Source organism: Passer montanus, unplaced genomic scaffold, assembly GCF_014805655.1.
Source record: "Passer montanus isolate IOZ18808 unplaced genomic scaffold, ASM1480565v1 scaffold21, whole genome shotgun sequence".
In the NCBI taxonomy this organism is placed as follows: Eukaryota; Metazoa; Chordata; class Aves; order Passeriformes; family Passeridae; genus Passer; species Passer montanus.
The window spans coordinates 6,104,476-6,125,441 of NW_024366703.1; the positions used below are offsets into that span (position 1 = coordinate 6,104,476).

The 20,966-nt window shown below is 41.9% G+C and overlaps 1 protein-coding gene across 2 annotated transcripts in view; it reads left to right on the forward strand.

Moving 5' to 3' along the window:
• ARMH3 (armadillo like helical domain containing 3) overlaps positions 1-20,966 on the forward strand; it is a 123,760-nt gene that overhangs the window by 32,539 nt on the left and 70,255 nt on the right. For both annotated transcript variants that reach the window (XM_039708993.1, XM_039708994.1), the window contains exons 17-22: positions 1,332-1,397; positions 2,477-2,546; positions 3,982-4,042; positions 6,603-6,691; positions 19,382-19,464; positions 19,918-20,044. In XM_039708993.1, coding sequence (XP_039564927.1) covers positions 1,332-1,397; positions 2,477-2,546; positions 3,982-4,042; positions 6,603-6,691; positions 19,382-19,464; positions 19,918-20,044 — 496 coding nt within the window. The remainder of the gene's footprint in view (positions 1-1,331; positions 1,398-2,476; positions 2,547-3,981; positions 4,043-6,602; positions 6,692-19,381; positions 19,465-19,917; positions 20,045-20,966) is intronic.

Consider the following 20,966-nt stretch of genomic DNA (forward strand, 5'->3'; position numbering starts at 1 on the left):
TAGGTTTCTCGTGTGAAGCTGCTCAGCTGATGGAGTGTTACAGGGCTCTATGCCCCTGCCTCCTGTGGGGCAGGAGCTGAATATCCACAGTGGTACTGAGTGGTGAGGTCCTCAGGTGCTTAGTGTTTGCCAGTAGACTTGATGTAATACTGTTAAAGTTGACTTGAAACTTGAAAATTGGATCATCTTATTTGAGTTAGCCAACTTCTGGGGATGAGGAGAAAAAAGAGTGAACCTAAGCCTTTTCTCTTGGCTTTTGAGTGACCCTGTGGCATGGCTTTTAGATGAGTAATGTGCTAATGGCTCTCAGCTCTGTGCTGTTCATCCTAAACATGGGCTGTGCCCTATCCCTTCTGCCAAAGAAGGATACAAGTCTGAAAGTAAGTCACGTGTTTGTAGGTCCCTACAAGCAAGACACGTAGCAAATGTGGTAGTAGGGTGAGAAAGCAGCATCAGAGTTCTGTCAGCAGCCCTGGCTGAATGTGGCCCTGTCTGATGGACACTATGTTCTGATGGCTGACTGATGTCCTGAATGGTGGTTGTGTTTGTGTGGCATTTCCATTTTGCTTGCTTGCAAGTAAAGACTTTTCATCCTTAAAGATTAAAAAACAGTGAGGTTGATAGCCAGTGTAAGGATTCTGTAATAATGTTTCTTCAGGGTGCAGCCTGAAAATGAATAATGTACATTTAACATTTTTCTAATTAAATGGTTTTGGCACTTGTTCTTCAGGTGGCTGCATAGATAACACAAGATAAGAAATTCTGTTCCTGCATAACAAGGGCATTCTTTGGTTCTGATATTAAAGAGAGGGTATATTTATTACCTATTCTGGCTGTGCATTATCTGGAGAAGTCTCTTTAATATAGAGGTGGTCTTGGAATGAGATTGGTTTGAGGGGTGGAACAGGTCATAAACCAAACTGCTAGTACTGCAGTAGCTTCTGGAATCAAAATGCCAGAAGAAACTTATATCCACACAGTCACGGAACTGGTGCTGGAGACCCACCTCTTGTAATATATACCTGGAGCACTTGTTAAACTTGTGACACCATGGTGTCTACAGTCAGAGTTTAATGAGCAAAGGAGGAGAAAGTTAGAATGAACTACTGCTTGTTTTGTTAGCAATTTATTTTTCTAAAGTGGAATGGGGATCAGGAGGGGTTTACTTTTTGTGCGACTGGAAACATGGGTGGGAAAGGAGAAATGAACAGGTGGCTTTATAGCTTTGTGGTTGTATCTTGGGAGTTTTACACTGAAACACGTGATTTGAAAGGCAACTGTAGGGTGTTGGGCTTTTCATATCTCCTTCCTTTTATTGCCCTTTTCAATAGGATCAATATGCAAATGCTTTTCTTCATGATGACAACATGAATTTTCGTGTAAACCTACACAGAATGGTGAGTCTTTTCCTCCAGTTTTTCTCTTTAGAATGCAAACACAGAGGATTTGAGTATGTATGAAAAGTATATGTTGAAAATTGTGTCACAGACATCTAACCTACATTGCTAAGGCAATGTGGAACTACTGTCAGAAATGCAGTAGTTGCGGAGTGATTTTGAAATTGCTCTCACAATGTCTCCATTCTTCAAAGAACAAAGAGCTCTTTGCCCTGTCAGTGAATTTAGAGGCCTGTCTAGCTGGCGAGGAGCTGTGTATTACGAGGTCTCTGAGGAAATCAGTGGTAGGGAGAATGTTCTGCCTTAATCTCCAGCAAGCATTAGCCCTCATGTGATACATAATAGCCAGCTGGAGTTACACTGAGTGCTCTTATTTGGCTTATTCTGGGTGGAGTAATTCACCTTCAGGGAGGAAAGTATTTTTTCCAGAGCTTTTTCCTGTGGTAGAAGTGTCCTTACCTGGCTTATGAAGTTCTGCACTTAGGAGTAACTTTAATGGTTATCCTAACTTGATGCATTTTGTCTTTGTGGTACTGGCACAAAGTTTACCTCATCTGACAGTGAAGCAGCACTTGAAAGTCACTCACTGTTCAAGAAAGAAACAAACATTTTTCTTTATGGAGACCATACTGCAAGAATGCTAATCATCACCCCTTAACAACAGATTTTATATCCAGTTAGCCTTTCTGGTCTGTTACAATGAACACCAAAGCCATTAACTACTGTACACACTGTTAAGAATACCAATCAGACTTCTGGGTCAGAAACAAATCAGTATGTTAACCAAGGGGGAGGAATTTCTGTGTGATTTGTTTTTGTCTTGGGGTCCCTCCCCTCAGTAGAACAGTGCCTTCCAGCTATACAGCTAAAGAAACAAGCCCCCAGTATCAGCATGCTGGAAAGCAGGCACAATTTTGCTCCAGCCATGGTCTTTAGGGTTAGTATGTATAAGTTGGCAGTTGGAGAAAAAGACAAAAGGAAGCCTGTGCTGATTGTACTGTTTGCTTGAAAAATACAGTAATACACAGACTGTCACTTGAGGCTTCTGCTGACTTGTTTTCATCTTTGTGTGTTTGAAGCCAATGAGGCATCGGAAGAAAGCAGCAGACAAGAACCTGCCCTGCCGCCCGCTGGTGTGCGCGGTGCTCGGTGAGTGTGGCCAGAGCCCCTGCGTGCTTGTTGGGCAATGGAAATGTGAGATTTGAGGATTAAATGGAGCAGTGGATAGACTTAAAAGGACAGCTACATACTAAAGATGTTTCCAGCAATCCCTGCCCATCTTTGTACATGGCTACCTCGCAGACAAATCCAAGATTGCAGCCCTGTAGCAATAAATCCTATATGCATTTACAGAGAGTTTTACAGACACAGCTTGGCCCATTTGAGGTGAGTTTTTAACAAGAGGGAGGGCAGTTGATTAATAAATTCAGTGTTTAGGTGAGTGTGCTAGCAGCGACAAGTACTTGGTAGATGATATGATATTGGTAGACTGATGGTTCAAAAAAACATATTTGTGAACATGTTTGCTGGGCATTGAGCCTTTTCTGAGCCAAAAAACAGCAGGAATGTTAGTAGCTGGGATTGGTTTTGCCTGTGGATATGGAGGCGTAGCTGAAAGCTTTTCATGCAGCACATGATTAAGTTGTGACTCTCGTTACTGTGGAGGCCAAAAGCACATGTGGGTTCAGAAAGGGATGGAGCCTGGATCCCTGAATGGCTGTTCAGCCTGATGGTACAGAAGCAGTCTTAGACTTCAACATTTTCAAATGTGATTGTTGAAGCCAAGACACAACAGCTGCATGAAGAATCTTTCTAGAGCTATCAGATCTCATACATTCTTCACCTGCACTGTTTCTAGTCACTATTGAGTCACACTGCTGGGCTGTTACTGCCCTAGGAGGTTACAGCTCACCATTGGTATAAGCATTTCATGCTGAAGTTGGGTTGAACACACCCCCACACATGTTCAGTTATCATTGATTAGCTTCTTTAAATTGTATTTCTATACTCTTTGCCTCTTACCTTCATACTGGAAGCCCTTAAATGTTAGACACATTCTGCTTTTTTCTTTTTCCCCCTAATTAGTCTTAAGCAAAAGCTTAGCCTGTGTTGAGATCAAACTAGCTTTACTTGCTTCCAAGTTTGTTTTAGGAAAAATAGGTGTTATTTACAATGTCTCTTTAAGTAGCATCTAGGTTGTGCATTGTTTCTGAATAATTTCCTAAAATGTGCTTCTTAATGGAATTTTTCCTTACTGACAGGGCTTGAAATATGAGAGCAATTTTAACATCAGAATTCATGGTATAGTCTTTATTTGACTAATAGTGGGGGAAACCATATGGGGAAGCAGTGCCTCAAAGCAAATTACAGTATGTACCCTCAGTTTCCAGTAGGTTCTTTTCTAGTTGTAGCAAATGTCTAATGTTCTTTAGAACAAACAAACAAAAAAGTGAAATCCCTTTCATCTAAGCAGGACTATTGTCTGGTAGAGATAGGTAGGTGGGGCAGTTTGACTTCCTTGTAGTCTACTAAAAGCTAACAGTAGCCAGCTCAATACTTACTTTATAATTTTCTTTTCTGTCAGATTTGATGGTGGAATTCATTGTAACACACATGATGAAAGAATTTCCTATGGATCTCTATGTGTAAGTGTCTGTGGGGTAACTCGCTGTGATTTCATTTGAAGTTTGAATTTAGGTAGAATCCTGCTCATAGAGCAATCTTCTGACTGAAATAACACTTTGTGGTTTGTGGGGAGTGGGATGGCTTTTCATGAACTCTTCCAGTAACTTTTTCTACTTCAAAAATCCTCTGTGTGCCAGAAAATTGAAAGCAATTCAATTTCAGACTGTTTCCCTAATCTACTCGATCTAACACAAAGAGCTTTTCAGTCTAAAAGAAGTTTCGTAACGCAGAGTCATTGCAGCAATCCCCACTTCCCAGAAGATGAGTCTTGGTCTAGAAACAGAAAAGACACTTTTGAAAAAGCGAGGATGACTGACACGAGGCCTGGAAGGCAGTGTGGAGAGGGAGGGAGCTGTAAGCCTGAAATGCTGCTAGGCAGCAAGGGGTAAAACTTAGCAATGGGCAAAAGGAGACAAGAGGACAGAGCTGCTCATGAGCACTCCGTGCATCCCACAGGGGCCTCTCCAGTGCTTTGTACTGCTTTAGCCTGGAGGGCAGAAGTAGGATTTAGACAGTTTGTTGGCTTTGCTCTGACTGTTTGTACAGTGCTGAGTTTCCCCAAGTCGTGAGCAGCACTGTATTCTGGAGCAAAGATAAAGACACATAGGATGTTCTCCCTTAAGGTAACTTGTCAGCATATTCTGATTTTGCCCAAATAACCTTGCAATTAGGGTGCCTTTTCAAGGCATGTGCAGTTCAATTGAGTTTGTGAGAATTTTTTTTAAAATTACAATTGCAGAACTAATTGTAGATGGGTGCAATGCTCTGGAGTTTCACAAGAAAGGTGTGAAATGTTTGGACTCAAAAGCAGCATCACATCTAGAAACTCCGTAACACTACAAATAATAAGAAGTAGCAACCATCAGTGGACATTTGTATCCATCTATTTTGGCATGTTTGTGCAGTCCTTTCACTCTGCTCCTGTCTGAAACCATCCCATAGCAGACACAGTTATTGCAGACAAAGTGGGTGTTCTGAATGCACAAGCAGTGTCATACTTCTCTGCAGCACATTTAAGAGGTGACAATATGAGGCTGCACAAGGCTGGGCATATTAATATTTAAAAGAGAAATCCAGGTTCCTTAGACTAAGAGTACTTTTTGTCCATTATTTGTATTATGAATCCTCAGCACAAAACTTTTAAAAACCAGAGACACCCCACCAGGATGGATATCTTCATAACTTGACTTACAGCCAAGCAGATATAGAGGTAAAAATGTGCTGGGCATTGTCCAGTACCAGTAACATTAGAAGTAGGAGGTTTCTCCCCACAGGGATTGCTATTGCTCATCTGAGGACAGCTGTCTGTCCTAGCTGGTTTGCTTCCTTTTCTTGGTTGAATTTATGAGAATCCAATTTGAAATGCAGCACTTAATGTCATGCTCAGTGATTATAAATAGTTTTACCTTTATTCAAAGTTAGTTTCAGTTCCTGCCTTATTGTGGTATTTTTGGGATTATCTATGGGTCTGAAAAGAATAATGCATACCTTCTGCATATTTTTTTTCGCTACAGCCTTGTTTTAAAGCCTTGTCTTGAACTTTTCACCTCATTTTGAATAAATTCTGTGCAAACTTTTAGAATTTAATTTCTCCATGTTTATCTGATGTGCAGTGTCTATCATCAGTGTCTTTTCAGAAAGATGTGGATTTTAATGAGATAGTGTGTTTTTGAGAAATAAGGATTTGGGGGGAAAGGGATTTTTTCTTCTATTTTTTCTACATGTCAATAGCTAAAAGTAGCTTGGCCTGACAAATTCAAATTTGTATATGTTTTTTGTCTTGTCTGTAATGAATAGTGTTAGAGAATTTACTCACTGTGCTGTATTTTTAGTTTGGATGTTATTTGTGAAGAATGTTTGTGCACCTAAGAGTTTGTTTGAACGTTAGATGCTATAGAGACCTACAGGATTTGGAGACTTCACAAATGCACCACTTGTTTGTTGGGGGTTTCCAGAGCTTGTATGTGTATTCCATGAACATTCCAAAGCTCATACTTGAGGAGACTGGAGAACTTGATAGAAATATATTTCTTTTATTTTTTAATGTAATTAAACCATACCTCAATCAAACTAAAAATCCTGTAGTTTCTCTGACACCTTCATTTCCTTCAGCCTCATCTCTGGGGCCAGAGAAACGGAAAACCTCCATTGTGCCCAAATTTTACAGTAACTTGCAGTATCTCACTGCAAGTTAAGTAACTCATTTGGTAGAGTTCATGAGGCCCTTAGGTTAGGGTAGCAAAGAGTGAAAAGTATTTATTGAACAGCAAATACATATTTGTGGTCAGTCGTATCCTGTTGAGTGTAAACTGGCATACAGGCCCCTTTTTCCATTTGGTCATATTCTTTTTTTTGTGAGTGTTGATTCCCCTTAGGAGACAAAAGTCACAACTCCCATCCTTCTCTGATAGTCTTTGAATTTGTCTATTTCCCTGCTGCTGATTTCAGCGATATTTCCAGGCTTGCTGTAGAATTGTGGGAAGTTGCAATGTCATTAATCCTTTGCCCTCTCTTTTCCAGACGGTGCATTCAGATTGTGCACAAGCTGCTGTGCTACCAGAAGAAATGCAGAGTGAGGCTTCATTACACTTGGAGGGAGCTCTGGTCAGGTACTTGGCCTCTGCAGAGACAGTCAAAGAGGAAAAACCCACAGCGATGGTTGTTTTGTGGCCGTGACTGCTTGTTCCATTGCTGCAGGGATGAAAAGCAAGCAGCAGTTCTGTTAAAGCATCTTTATGTTGCTTCATAGTTGTTACATGCAAATTGCCTCCTTTGGAAAGCCAGTTCATTATCATAATGGTAGCTAATTTACTTCCTTGTCTTCCTTGCTCACTATGGTATCCAAATGTCTTTGTTTTTCTGTTCCATTACCTGAGTCTCTCTTTACCTGATTGGAGAAAATGGAGTAATGTTTTATGGAGTAATATTTCTCTCTCTGATAGTTGTGGGTAGAAAGGAGGTAGGCTCTTGGCTAAAGGGAGATGGACCTTGCTTTTCCTTTTACTGCAAGAGATGCTCACACATAGAATAGAATATGCAGCTCCTAAAGGGAGCAGCCTTGAAATGTCAGTGTGAGGGGAGAGAGGCTTTTAACTCTGACCTTTGAGTCAATGGTAGATGGCCTGGTTCGTGCCACTTGCATCCTGAGATAGATAAATAAGTGTTGTGGAGTCTGCCATAATCCAGTGGACAGCTTTGTAGGACTCTCATGTGCTGCAGTCATTGTGTGGGAGGGCTGGGCAGGGGAGTAGCAGAATGGATGACGAGACCTGTCAGTGTCTTTGGTGGGTATGGTTTGTGCTTCAGGTCTTATCTAGCCAGTGAAGTAGCTCAGCCAGGAATGTACAGTTAATCCCCTTGCTGGTGTGGCTTAAACAAGAGCTTTGTGAAAATTCAAGGGAACATGGCCCTAATTGTGTATTCCTGGAGCTGTGCTTGAGACCTAGGATCAGTGACTTGCCTGGTGTAATGCAAGTCCCATCAGAAATTTGAAAGAGGCAAATTTGATCAGTGGTTTGTGAAGCTGTTCTCAATTGACACTGAGTACTTCCCTTCAGTAGCCCTGCCCAGCTGAGATGTAGGTACTGAGAAGTGAACCAACAGCCTGAGTCATTTTCAGTTACTGAATTTTCACCTTATGTGACATGTGGCCCATTCAGACTTTCTAAATTATTCCTGCAGAAGGTGAAGTGGGTGCCACTAATTAAGGGATTAGCAGTTCCTTTTCTGTTGTTTTCCTCAGAACAGAGCCCCTAGAGGCATGGCTGTAGTGTAGTGCCGGTTCAGGAGATGAGTGTGTACAATGTGGATGTCTGTTGTGAATGGAAATTGCATCTGACACTGTGTGTGGTATCTTCTCAGCAGTTACAGTGAACCTGAGCCATTTCTATTTGGCCAGGCTGGAATTTTCTGCTTTTCTACACACTGGCAGAATGGAAGTTTGAAATATAGCACCTTTTCCTTGAAAATATTGTTCCATAGTTCAGGGAGCACACTTGTAGGCATCTTTAAATCCTTAACTTTCCCTATTTTAGGGAAGGAGAAAACATTAGCATACTCACTACACACTGAGATTCTGCATCTTGGGATATTCTTGTTAGCTGTCTCTAATTAGCTGGTGTTTATATAGACCTTTGGAAACATAAAGTGCCTCAGAAATAATAAGTACTGCACATGCTTTGAAAGCAAAGCAGTAATATAAAAACACTTGGTTGGTCAGGTTTCTCTGAAGGAACTGAAACCTTGGCCTACTGATGTAGCTGAAGAGCTCCATGCTTACAATAGATTTTTGTGTATTTTAGGTCATCCTCTCCTGGGAGTAAACTACTGTAGAATGTTTCAAAAAAATTTTTTTAATAGGATGTTGAGGTGAGCATAGAGATTCTTCTGTAGCTGCTTAAGTGGTTTATAGAGGCTGGAAGACCTTGGGTGAAATGGTGCATACACCTGTAAAAGGGCAGGTCCTGGCTGCTCCAGGTGTACTTCTAGAGTGCTGTATAAGTTACAGAACAAATGCTAATTGCCAGCCTTGTACTGAGATCTGTTTCATACTTAACTCTGACCCTGTCAAGGTTGCTCTTTGGTTACCCAGAATGCTGCTGCCTTTGATGTGAAAGAATGTCTCTTTCTGTGGTCTTGATCTATGTGACAGACAATTCCAAACCAGAGCACAATATTTCTGAATTAATTTCTGTCCTTCATATGACCATCAGGCTTTTGTTTTGGATCGAAGAGTTAGTTATCACTGCTGGATGAACAGCCAAGAGGGAGCAGCTATTCACCTAAGGTCTGAGATGCCAGGTTGCCCCATCAGGTGTGCTTTACAGAAGGTCTTCAAGCCCACACTTGTCTTCTGGAGTGACAAAGTGTGTGACGACTTGAGCAGTGTCCCTGTGATGCAGTGTGGATAATAGCAGTGGAGGCCCCCCAACAGAGCTGAGTGGAACAAAGAAGCTGGAGGGAATTTGTGTAAGGAAGTATTGAAAGAAAGGGAGGGAGTTCTACCTGGCACATGAAAGGAGGAGAGTTTTTTCAGGCAGAAAATTGAGTGGGAGAAGAAGACAAAGAGAGTACTGGGGGCAGGTAGTCGGTGTAGGGTGCGGGGGAGCTGAGAGAAAGGCTGTAGGTGGAAGCAGTAGCAGTGTATGGAGCCTTCTGTTCACTTGCCAATTCTAATGTTAGCTAATCTCTAAATTAAGGAAAGCCACTTGGGTGTCATCTGATGGATTGATGCTCTTCCTTTGTGGATGCTTTGTCTTCAGTATGGAAGGCCAGCAGCACTTTGAGAGTTGCTGCATTTACTCTGTTTGATTTTAATTTGCAGTGATGGCAGGGAAAAGCAGTGGAGTCAGGTGCTTTGGCATCTCTCAGGACATGTATCATGCTGTTTATGCAGTCTGTAATACTTTATGCTTTTTTTGGATGTGCCACTATTTGGCACATTGTTTCCATATGATCTTATTTCTGTTGAACTTTCTTCTGCAACATCTGAGCTTAAAGAAGAACAATATTGTTACAGTCTTTGGATGTGATCCAGCTGAGCTTCTCTATTGGAATAATTTCTTCACATTAAATTAAGGGACCAGGGCAATGGCACTCAAAGCAGTATAAATGTCTGGCTTTGCTGGCCAGATGACCAAGAATGTTTAGGTGACAGAGGAAGATGCAGGGATTTGAGAGCTGGAAACAGGATTGACAGAAAGAAAAATCTGTGGGTGGTAACAGTAGTATGTAGAAGCTAGTTCTGGCTAAAAGCAGTATAAAAATAAATATCACTTCACTAGTAGAGCTAAATTCTGGAACATCTTTAAAAGAGGGCTGGAGAGTGAAAAGCAACTGTAATCTGATTAACCTATGAAAGTGATTGGCCAAGGCAGTTACTAGGTGGACCAGACATTCAGATCAAGAAATGTCTGTTGACCTTGCTTCTTTTTTAGTAGCCCTTTTCAGCAGTCTGTTCACTTCTGTTCCACCACTGATTAATGTACAGCTCTTCCCTTTGAGTGCTAAAGAAAATCTTCAGGTTTTTCACCACTGACAATGTACCATTGCTGGTACTAGCCTGGAAATTTGGCCAAGGTCAGAAACTCTAAGTAGATATGACTCTGTTGACCTGTTTGCTTGCAGACATTTTGGCCAACTGGAAGTCTCCTGGACTGTTATGCCAGGTACCTTATTCTTTTTAAACACTGATTAATTGAATGTCATATGTAAGGTACTTCCTAGAGCCAGTTAGGAAACTTGGGAACAGCCAGTTCACTGGTCTCAGAAACAGCCTATTATGCCCAGTGTTCTTGGGCTGCTTCGTACAGCACTTGAGTGATGGACAGTGCTATATGTGTTGTTGTTGTTGTCAAGCATGTATGAGCTATGCCAGAAGAGTTTTCATGAGTCATTTAAGCTTTTTATATAAAAAGACCTCATTTCTTCAACTCCTCCCACTTCAAAATTAGCAATGCTTGAGCAATTCACGCTGAGCTTAGGGGGTGCAGGTAACTTCTTTGCAGTTGCTATGGCTTGCTTTAAGCACAAGCTGTGTTTAAAGAAACAGAAAAGCAATACTAATAAAGACTTCTAATAGCAAGAGTAGATCCTAAAAAATCTGAATTATAATAATAATGGCAAAATAGCTATTTATTGGGGTAGTTGAATGCAAAGTAGGATTAACAGTGGGTATTGCTATTAGTAAGTGTTGAGGATCAATTTTCAAATTGTTTTAACATAAGGCTGTAGTTCCATATCTTGTAGCTTAATTAATTTGGTAGATTTGCCGAATGCACTGTTAAAATAAGGATGCTTCAAATATGTAGCACCATCAAGAAGTTAATTTTTCTCCTTTTTCATTTTAGGGTTATCAAAGCAGACTTCTACAATGCTACTAGACAAAATACTTTTTTCCTTTTTGTTCACTCCTCAGATCTTTTTGTCAGGTTCTCTATTTATAACAAGGGTAGTACTGCATTCAAAATTTTTTTAGATGCATACTAAAAATGTGAAAGGTTCCTTTGTGGAAGATTTTAAAATAAAGAAGCAATTTTTTGTGGTGGAGAATCTCCCCCCAACTTTCAGTATGTATAATACTGCCCTTATGCAGTGCATATTTAATTAATCACTTTGCTTTATTAAACTGTTTAATCACTTTGCTTTATTATTTTTGTGATCTAAATGTTGATTACTGAGAGTGTATTAGCTATGTAATTTCTGGTTCTACAGCTGTTGATCAGGTCTGCTTCAACCCTCTGATTTATGTTGCCAAACAGACTGGAAGTCAGGTGATGTTGTGTCTTCCCTTCATCTGTAATCCAGCTGTCACTGTCACTTTCTGCAGCAGCTATCTGGCAAGGGAAGCTTATCATCTTGCAGCTCTTGTGGAGGCAGGATTCACACACTGGGGTACCAGACAGTCGAGTTCACTGGCAAAGCTCCTGGTCACTGGATGCCATGAGAGTATGGAAGACCATAGAGCTGCTTGGCCAGTTAGCAAATGACTTGGTTTCTCACATAAACCAAAGGCTGTAGTTGCTGTGGGCCATGGAATACATACTGGGAGTTTGCAGCCCTTAGGGAGTCCTGGTTTCTTTATTATAGGAGTGTTGGTGCTTCTGGTATGTGGTACTGTGTTGGCCCAAGCTGGGTTCAGGAATGCAATTGTCAATCCTGTTATCTGTTTCACAGTATGATATATCTATCATACTGAAGGAGTTCAGGAGAGGATTGAAGTTGAAAGATGGTTTTATAAAATAATTTTTGTTTATAGTTGTGGTGTGTGTTGTGGGTTGATATTCATTGATTTATTTAATTTGTACTCCTGGCAGAACTCCATGTTACCCCAAAGAAAACCCCAGTCCCATCCTTACAAAGCTCACAGGGAGCAAGATAGGAAGGTCAGAAGGAAGAGTGCAAATGTCTGCTTGTAGTATTCTGCTGTCATTCTCACCTGGAACAAAGCTGGGACAATGTCATGCTTGCCTTTCCACATTACCTCTTTCAGCCAAAGCTAGAATATTTTCATGAGAACACTCCAGCCATTTAGAGAAATACCCTGGTGTTAAACTCTTAAAGAAGGTAGTGTAAGAAATGCACAAACTCAGTTGCTTTCTTGTAAAGGATGTTCTAAATTCCCTGCATGGGTCATTTTTAGGAAGACCTGTCTGGTTTTACTTAATTCTGGTTTACCTTTATTTTATGTTAGAATATTTTGATACTGCTGGTAGAGAGTTTGACCCTAATATCTGGTGAACAGAAAAAGAATAATGTAAGATTTTTCGCTGTTATTGATCACCAGGTGAGATGAGGGTGGGAATTTCTCAACATAGCCTTGCTCAGATAAGCACAAATAGATTTTAGTAATTTGCATGGTTAAAAGTCTGGCAACCTTTTGGTCATCCTGCCTCAGCCTGGCAGGTCTCATCCAGATATGTTGCTCTGTCGTGTTTTAAATAAAGCCAGCAAATGCTGGAGAACTTGATTGTGGATCACTAACAGTTTGCAGATCATAGTGACCTAGTGGAGATAGTGTGATAATTTCTCCTGGGAAAGGGTCCCATTGATGATAGAAGTGTTACAGTCAGCTGTTCAAAGCTGTTTATCAGCACGGAGGGATTGCAGCACTCAGAATGCAGTAATTTATCCCATGCCCCTTTTTGTGTTCAAGCAGCATCACTCCTGGGTTCCTTACCTTGCAGTCTTTCCATGTTCTCACACAATATTTCTTCTCTTTCTCCAGATTCTCCACCTTTACAGTTTTAAAACCTGAGGCAAAAATGTGCAACGTTAACTCCCAAGACTGCTGTTTAGCAGTGTGAACCTGCACTATCAGACAAAACAGAATTGAGCTCAATACTACCCTTTCCTCTAAAGAGGGATGAAGCTTGTGGGTGCGGGTTTTAAAAATATTTATTTATTTATTTGTAAGAAAAAAGCATATTGTTCATCAGAGCTTTAGCTGAAGTTGGAAAATTTGTGTTATTTCTTATTGCTTGCTGGATTGCCATCTAGCAGCATTGCTCTGGCATCAGCAATCAGCATTTCCATTAAGCTTGCAATTTCACACTGTTGGCTCCATTTAGGTGGGAACAGTGAGTACCAGGGGTGGGGGCTGTATAAAGAGAGTAAAGGCTTGGAAGTGAAGTAGCCTGCTCCACTAATCCTGGGAGCGATGGCTTGTGCCAGCATGTGCTCCAGCCCTCTGGCAGGCTGTTGATTCTCATTAAGCAAGCAGCCTGCTTTCATGGCTGTACCCTTGAGAGCGAGTCATGGGGAAAAGAGAGGGCAGCTGTGGAGTGCTGGTGATGGGGAGGGAGCCTGCCATTGCCAGCTGCTTTTTGCCACAGAGCTGGGAGGAGGAACTCGGCAGTGCCTGTGGCAGCAAGGGGCAGGGTAGAGGAGTGTCCAGGCAGGTGATTGTTACAGCAGGCTGCAGGAGCTGGAGCATGTTGGCTCGTGATGTTGACAGAGCTTTTATTGCTTCCCCTGCTCCCCTGAGAGGGGACTGCAGCGTTGGTGCAAGAGTCTTGTGTTCTAATGCTGATTGACAGGAAGCTGCAAGTGCTGTCCCTGAGTAATTGTTTCACTTGTCCAAGGGTGCTGGGATAGTTTGTGCCTCAGGGAGTTCTGGTGTGTTAGTTTGTAATAGCAATGTAACTATTTCTCTGACAGGATTCCTATTCCTACAACTCTATCTGGAAAATACTTCTATTGCTTCTTTCCTGTCAAACCCAATCTGTAGATTCTCATCTCCTGCTGAGTTTGTTTTGATCATTGTTCTTCTGAGTGCCAAAGCTGAATGTGGCCAGATCTGCGCCCTCTTAACACTTAGGTCATCTCAGAATGTCATATTTGAGCTTTTTGCTTCCCTAAATCCAAATTGCCTTTCAGGTGTAGCATTTTCTAGAGGTGATTACTCTGTTCTGGGGTCTCTTCTCCTCATAGCTGCACAGTGGGCTGTGTGGTTATCCTAGCCTAGCCCTTGTGACTTCCAGTCTGGAACAAGAGAGTGGACTGCTTGTCGTTGTGGTATTGGCATGTTGTAAGGATCTGCTTTTTTCACATTCTGTGCTGTAATTTCCCTCATGTAAGGGAATCATGCTGAGTTTTGGAATCTGGAAGAACATAATAGAAAGCATTGTTTGGCCTATTGTTTTTCAACAGTGTTTGATGTTGACTGTTTAGAGACAGAACACTAAGCATAGATGGACCTTGGATCTGGCCAGGTACAGCCAGGGCTCGTGGTGTTGCTGTATTTATACTTGCAGTGCTGTTGCAGACAGAATGCTCCCATTTTCTCTTGTATGTTGGAAAAACTGAAACACAGAAAGACCATTGCTGCTTCCTGAAGAATCTAATCCACTCTGTTCCTAGTTGCAGCCTTAGTTGTGCTAGGCCTTAACCAGATCTGGCTTACCTTGTGCTACAGTGAGTAATGTGGACCTTGCCTTGGGAGTATCTACATGTGAACAGGATGGCTGTAGGAGGTGCAGGGTGGTTACTGTGCTGCTGAAGCACTTGTAGGCAGATGACTTCTCTGCAGCATGGAAGTGTTGCCCAGATGTCATGATCAGCTGCCTTCTAGTGATAGATGGGTGGGGATCCTTCTAAGGGGATTGTGATTTGAGACACTGGAAGGAGGACACTGAATACACTGTTGGTTCAATGGTGACTTCTAAAGGGAATGGAAAAATCACTGTTCTTCCCCGTGTGCCCTGAAAGTTGAAGGGTAGAAAATTGGAGAATTTTAGTAGAGCACTGGATGCTGTTAATGGATGTTATACTGCAGCTGAGGAGCCCTCACATCTCTCTCTGCCTTGCTCCTTTCTTGAGGGCCATTATATGCACCATTAGAAGATCCTTGACCTGTAAGTGGAGCAGATGCAGTGACAGAGGCATCTGTGCTGTGCTCAACCCATCCAGCTCTCATTGATGAGTGTTTCAGGGCTTTTCTCTCCTGCTCCATTGTGCAATAACACATCAGAGCCTTCTGATGCTCCTGGCAGAGTCTGTGCTACATTCTGACTTGCCCAGGGGATAATACTACTACTTTGTTCCCCCCTTTTCTCTTGGCCTATCTCCGTGGTCCTGTTGCATTAGACATGATCCAAACAGAGAACTCTGAGACACTAAATTAAAAAAACCCAACTTTGTGTGAATCCAAATTCACCTGGGGCTGAATATACTTCTGTTTGAAACAAGGCTTACAGGGGGAGAAGGTAAGTCTGCTATGTGAATAGGAGTAGGGGAAGGAGGCAACTGTAACAGGAGTTACCTCTTTCCTGGTGGAAGAAAATGAGAGATGATGGCTGCTCACAGTCTTCTCACTGAGGACTGCCTTGAGGGAGGGCAGCAAATGACTGAGCACGTGTACTGCTGTTCCTTGGCAGACAGAGTGGCTACAGAAGCTGATAAGGGAAAGTGTCTTCAAAAGCAGCTGTGCAGCAAAAGAGCTAAGAGGTTCTTTCACTGCAGTCATTTCAGTTTAAAAAGTAGGGAGGATATCCGTGATGTCACTTTTCATCCTTTTGCTATAATAATCCTTTGGAGAGAAAATTGTCCAAGAGCCAACCTGTTATATACCACTTTTCACATACAGCCTGTCACGTGGCTCTGTGTCCCCTCAGCATGCTTGTCTGCTTGGGTTTGAGGCTCTAAACATAGGTGTCCAAAGCTGTGTTCTCTTCTTGTTGATTTAAGAAGCATGGCCAGTGTGCTCAGCTCAGGTCACTTACATGAACACACTGGTGGCTGTTTGTTTAGTTACAGCCTTCTCCCTTTATTGCTATAGAAGTCCTAGTGACACTGTTGTATTGTGAAATTATGGATGCTCCAAGACTCACCACAGTGGGTGTTTCAGGTCCTGCTAATGAATGCCAAGAATATATATCTTTAGGGAGGAAAAAAAGGCTGTAGAGGGTACTGCAAAAATGGTGCTGTTTTCCAGTTAATGTTGAAATAGATCTCATACCCAAACCATCCATTGCTGTTAAATCCTGGAGCATAATTTGGGATAAGGTGGCTGAGCCCAAGCAAGGAACACATTTGTGTCTGCCTGTGCAGCTGGGAGACCGAATTGCTCCTCTGCTGGGGAAAAAAAAAAAAAGATAATTTCCTGGCTAGAGAGGGCAGTCTGCAGGGGGGGTGTGAGAGGCAAACAGTTGATTGCAGCAGGGAAAATGTGACACATCTGGTTTGGCTTCAGATTGTTTAGGAATAGTAGCATCAGTGCTCTGTTGGAGCTCAAGGGCAGAGGGGTGTTCAGTCAGTTGGACTTTCCTCTAAAGGTTTATTTTGTGTGTGTAATTGTTGCTGAAGGGCACTAGACATATGAAGCCAGATCTAAAAGTTGCTAGTTCTGAAAACTTCAGGGCATAGCTGTCCTAATTTTCAGTACAGGGTCTGCCTTACAAACAAACTACAGAGACATGGCAGAGGGATTTAAAGGTTCCACAGTGTTTGTGGTCCTTAGAGACACTTGAGTAGAGGCTGCTGCAGAATGTGCTGCTGTGGAAAAAGATTGGTTGCTCTTTTAGCATTGATGTAGTAGGTATCCCAGTTAGGAACACTGCAACTTTTTTAGTAATGTGTGGTTTCCTAGCAGATAAATTTTTCAGTGCAGGGCACACAGTGACTGTAGACCTCTGATGGGTTAGTTCTTCTGACCAGGCTCTGAGCCCACACTCAGTTTCTTCTTCGTGTGAAGCATGTCCCTCTCCTTCCTAGTTCTTAAGGAAGGAACAGCACAGATAGTTTTGAGTGGGCTATGATTCAGTGCAATTCAGGTATAAATACTGATTTCAAGCAGAGGTAATCTTTTGTCTTCTTTCTAACTGAAGCAGGAAAATTAAACATAGATTCATCACAATGGCTGAAACAAATGTAGAACAGAGAAAGTTCTCCTTCAAGTGTTGTCACCAATAGAGAGCAATACAAGTGCTTCAGGGTGGTCTATGAGAATTGCTGAAGTGGGCAGTTGTAGAGTGCTTGTCCTTGTCATTTGGTGGGTGCTTGTGCTCTGGACAAATACACTCATTCTTCTAAAAATAGTTTCTCCTCACCATGGACAGCTTTCATGTTCACTGTTTTTGGGTGGTTGGTGGTGGCTTCTTGTCAGGCTATTCCATGACCTGCTGACAAAGGACATTCAGCAGGGCACGTGTGGGAGGGTAAGAGGCAAAAAAATGATCATGGGGCTTCTTCACAACTTGCCATAGGAAATCCAGAGCTCTGCTACTTTGCTTCCACAAACCCCAGCTGGTGGTAATTGAACAGCAGCACCTGGTCATGAGCTGTGGCCCTGTGGACTTTGTGGCTGGGAAGGAGGTAAAATCAAGCTTGTAATTATGAGATGGAGAAATGGCCCATGAGCTGCTGTGACTGAGATGCAGGGCAGCTGTCTGCAGTCCAAGGCACTGACTGCGGGAGACTTTTTTGCTGTGGAGGTTTGGTTACCTTGGCAACCTGGTTTTAGCTGGATCTTTGCTCTGGTGGAGAGCCCATCTGTACCTGCTACTTTGTTTTGAAACGTTTGTTTTGCAGAAAAAGAACTGACAGGGATATTTTCAGAGCTGTGTTAGTGTGGAATCCAAGCTCTGCTTTTGGTCCCAGGAGTTTGTCTGATGATGGGGTGATGATGGTTGGAGAGTTATGTGGCTGGATTGAAAAGGTGTTAATGTATCTGCTTCATGAGGTGAGCTGCTGACACGGAAGGGAGAAATGCTATAGCTGATGGTTAATCCTGGAATAGCTCTGAAAGATACATCACTTGCATGTCTGGAGTTTGCAGAGAATTTTGTTCGTTCCTGGTTTTCAGTTCAGCATCAGCCACCTGCTGGAAGATGAGACAGAAGTAGCTTCTGCCTGTGATGAGTAAATACCCGCCGTGCGGCTGCAGGCTTCTCTTTAGGTGTGCATGTATAAAGTTGTGATACTCATGGCGAACTTCTGGTATTGTATAGTAGAGGTTGCAGGACTGCATTCAGAATCTGACAGTTTTGTTTAATTCAAGATCTGACCGGTGTGTTCACATGGTTTTGCTTTAGGTATTTTGATTTTACCTTTTGTGATTACTTTGTAATCTTGAAAGGGGATGAGTATCTAAATTCTGCCCATACCTCATTGCTGTTCCCTGTGCTTTATCTCTTCCTGTTTCATAGCCTGTACCTTGGGCTGAATGGTCTTTTCTGCATTCACTGTGGAGTTGTCCCAAACCACAGTTTCTTTTCTCACCAGTTACTGGATAGAGTGTGACACATGTGTAATGGTGGGGGGGAAACGGATTAACAAGCTGTACTTGTGCCTGTAAGAAATAGGAGTAATGCGTGGTATTGTTCTGTTGGATGAAGTTACTAATTAGTAGATAATTAAGAACCTTTTAAAAAGGGGTGTACAGTGTTCAGGACATCTTAATTCAGATGTTTTAAGTCTTGAAATGTGTTGACTTCAGAGCAGAGAGTACATGAAGAACCTCTTCTAGTCAGGCATCAGCTTTCACTCCTGAACAGCTATAATGCAGAAGAACCTAATTTTCTGAAAATTTCAACAACTAGGAAAAAAAAAATAATAAGAAACTTTACATTCTATTCAAGTGCAAGAAATGCAGTTGTTTATTGTAAAGTCTGTTTGATTAAAGCATTTTTAGCCAACCTTTTTGTTAATTACCACTGTTACTAACTGATACTGGGTGGTTACAGCAGCAGCTTTTGTTGTTTTATTATTTAAGACAAGTGTGAACCAGATCTGTAATCTTTACGGCACAGCCCCAGATAACTGGCACAATAAAGTACTACATCCTTCTTTTTACAGTGCAGCAGCACTGACACAGAGCTACAGAAAAGCTGTGCTGTGGGGGTTTTCTTACCTTTTTTATTTTTTATAACTGCGGGTATCAACAAGAGTGACAGTTTGGGGCTGACTATGCATACATCATGTTGGTGATATATGAAGCAGAAATGAGACAGTTGGATTCTCCAACCCCAAAGCTCACTCCAGGATCCAGCAGACAGAAAAATCTTGAGCTGACCGAGTTAACAAGAGACGTACCTTGAGCCTGAGTAGGTTTGATTGGGAAGTCAGTGAAGGAGAATAAATGTGGGAAGGCAAAATAGCTGTCACTTACCTGTTTGGCATGGTGTTTTAGTAACAAAAGGCACCGCCAAACCCTCCATATAAATTGGTATATTTCTGAGGTGAATAGCTGGCATTTAGTTTAATTTACACTAGATAATGTAAATGCATCTGTTTACAAGTGACTTGTTGAGAATGGCTTTGCTTTTTATAGTATTTAAAAAGTACTTATTATTTTCTCCTAGCTTTGATCAACTTGTTGAAGTTCCTCATGTCTAATGAGACTGTGTTGCTGGCCAAGCACAACATCTTCACCCTTGCTCTTATGGTGAGCATCTTTACCCTTGCACAAATCCTCTTAATTTTAACAACTTAATTGTGAATTAATATTAGGAGATATGAGAACAAGGCCATGAAGCAGAGGAATATCATGGCTGGTTTCACTAGGTGTTTGGAAAGGGCAGTGCTTGGACTCACTATAGGGTTGGCTCATTGAAATAAAGACGTCTGTGTGAGGAAAAGCCTAGTTTAATTTTCCAGATTTGTTAATTTTTTTTTTTGTTATTGTTCTGTGGTCCTTTATATGCAAAATAGAAACATGTGTTTCTGGCCCTAGATAAAACAGTATTTAAGCTTCTTGTCTGGCTCTTTGGTGCTATAAGGAAAATCTGCTGCAACTGCAAGCTATTCCTTTGGAGGTTTTGAACATAATGTGTATTGCTTCTGTTGCAGAAAGATTTGGGATAAATGTTCCTGTTGCAACTTCTTTTCACTTGTATAGGTTGTGAACCTGTTCAACATGTTCATCACTTACGGGGACACATTTCTGCCCACTCCCAGCAGCTATGATGAGCTGTACTATGAAATCATTCGCATGCACCAGAATTTTGACAACCTTTATTCTATGGGTGAGTACCTCCTGACTCGTCAGGACGGCTGCTGCCTGGAAGTGAGGGTGGTGCAAGAGGGATGTTTGTGTCAAGTGTTTCCTGAGTACCTGCTACTGATGTGTGCTGTGCTGGGTGAGCATGTTTTGTCTACTAGGGCATGTTGGTAAGTTAAGATTTGAGAGAGGGATAAACTTATAAAAGGAGAAGGTTTTTTTTAATGTCACAAAAATATATGAACAGACTCCTTGTTTCTCCCTCTGTCACTTAATGCTGGAAATATAAATTTATTGTCACAATGGAGTGTGTGGTATTTCATGCATTTTGTGTCGTTTTCCTCTATTACATTTGACAATTTGAAGTCAAAAAGCAGGTACATGATGCAGAGCCACCCAGCATAGAGAAACACTGAATGCAAATGAGAATTTGGAAAAGAATTTGAGAAACTTACAGCAAGAAGCTTGCTGTGCTAGACAAATCACATCTACTTCATTCATTGCCAAAACAACCAAGAAAACAGCCCTCAGAAACCTGCTTGCAGTGACAAGTGAGTCGCTGGACTGAAGAATGTGCCCCCTGGCAAAACAGGGAGAAGCTGCCATCCTTCAAGAGAGAGGGAAGGGAGCCAAGTGACACCCAGCAGGGAAGAGGAGCAAAGAAAAGCAAGGAATGCATGGAGGCATAATCAGTCTGTGTGATACACTGGCACCTGCAGCCCAGGGCAGCTGCAGCAGCATTGGTGTGCTGCATACTTGAATCTGTGAAAAAAAGAATGTGGCTGTGTTCTTTGTTTGCTTCATTCCAGAAGGACCTTTCATTCCTTCACCCTCTGCTCCCTTCTCAGCGTGATCACCCAACGAACAACAGGAATTAATATAAGTGTATAAGGAGAGTTAAAGGGCAGACAGTCGGGCCTCAGCCCTCTTCTGACATGGGGGAGAGA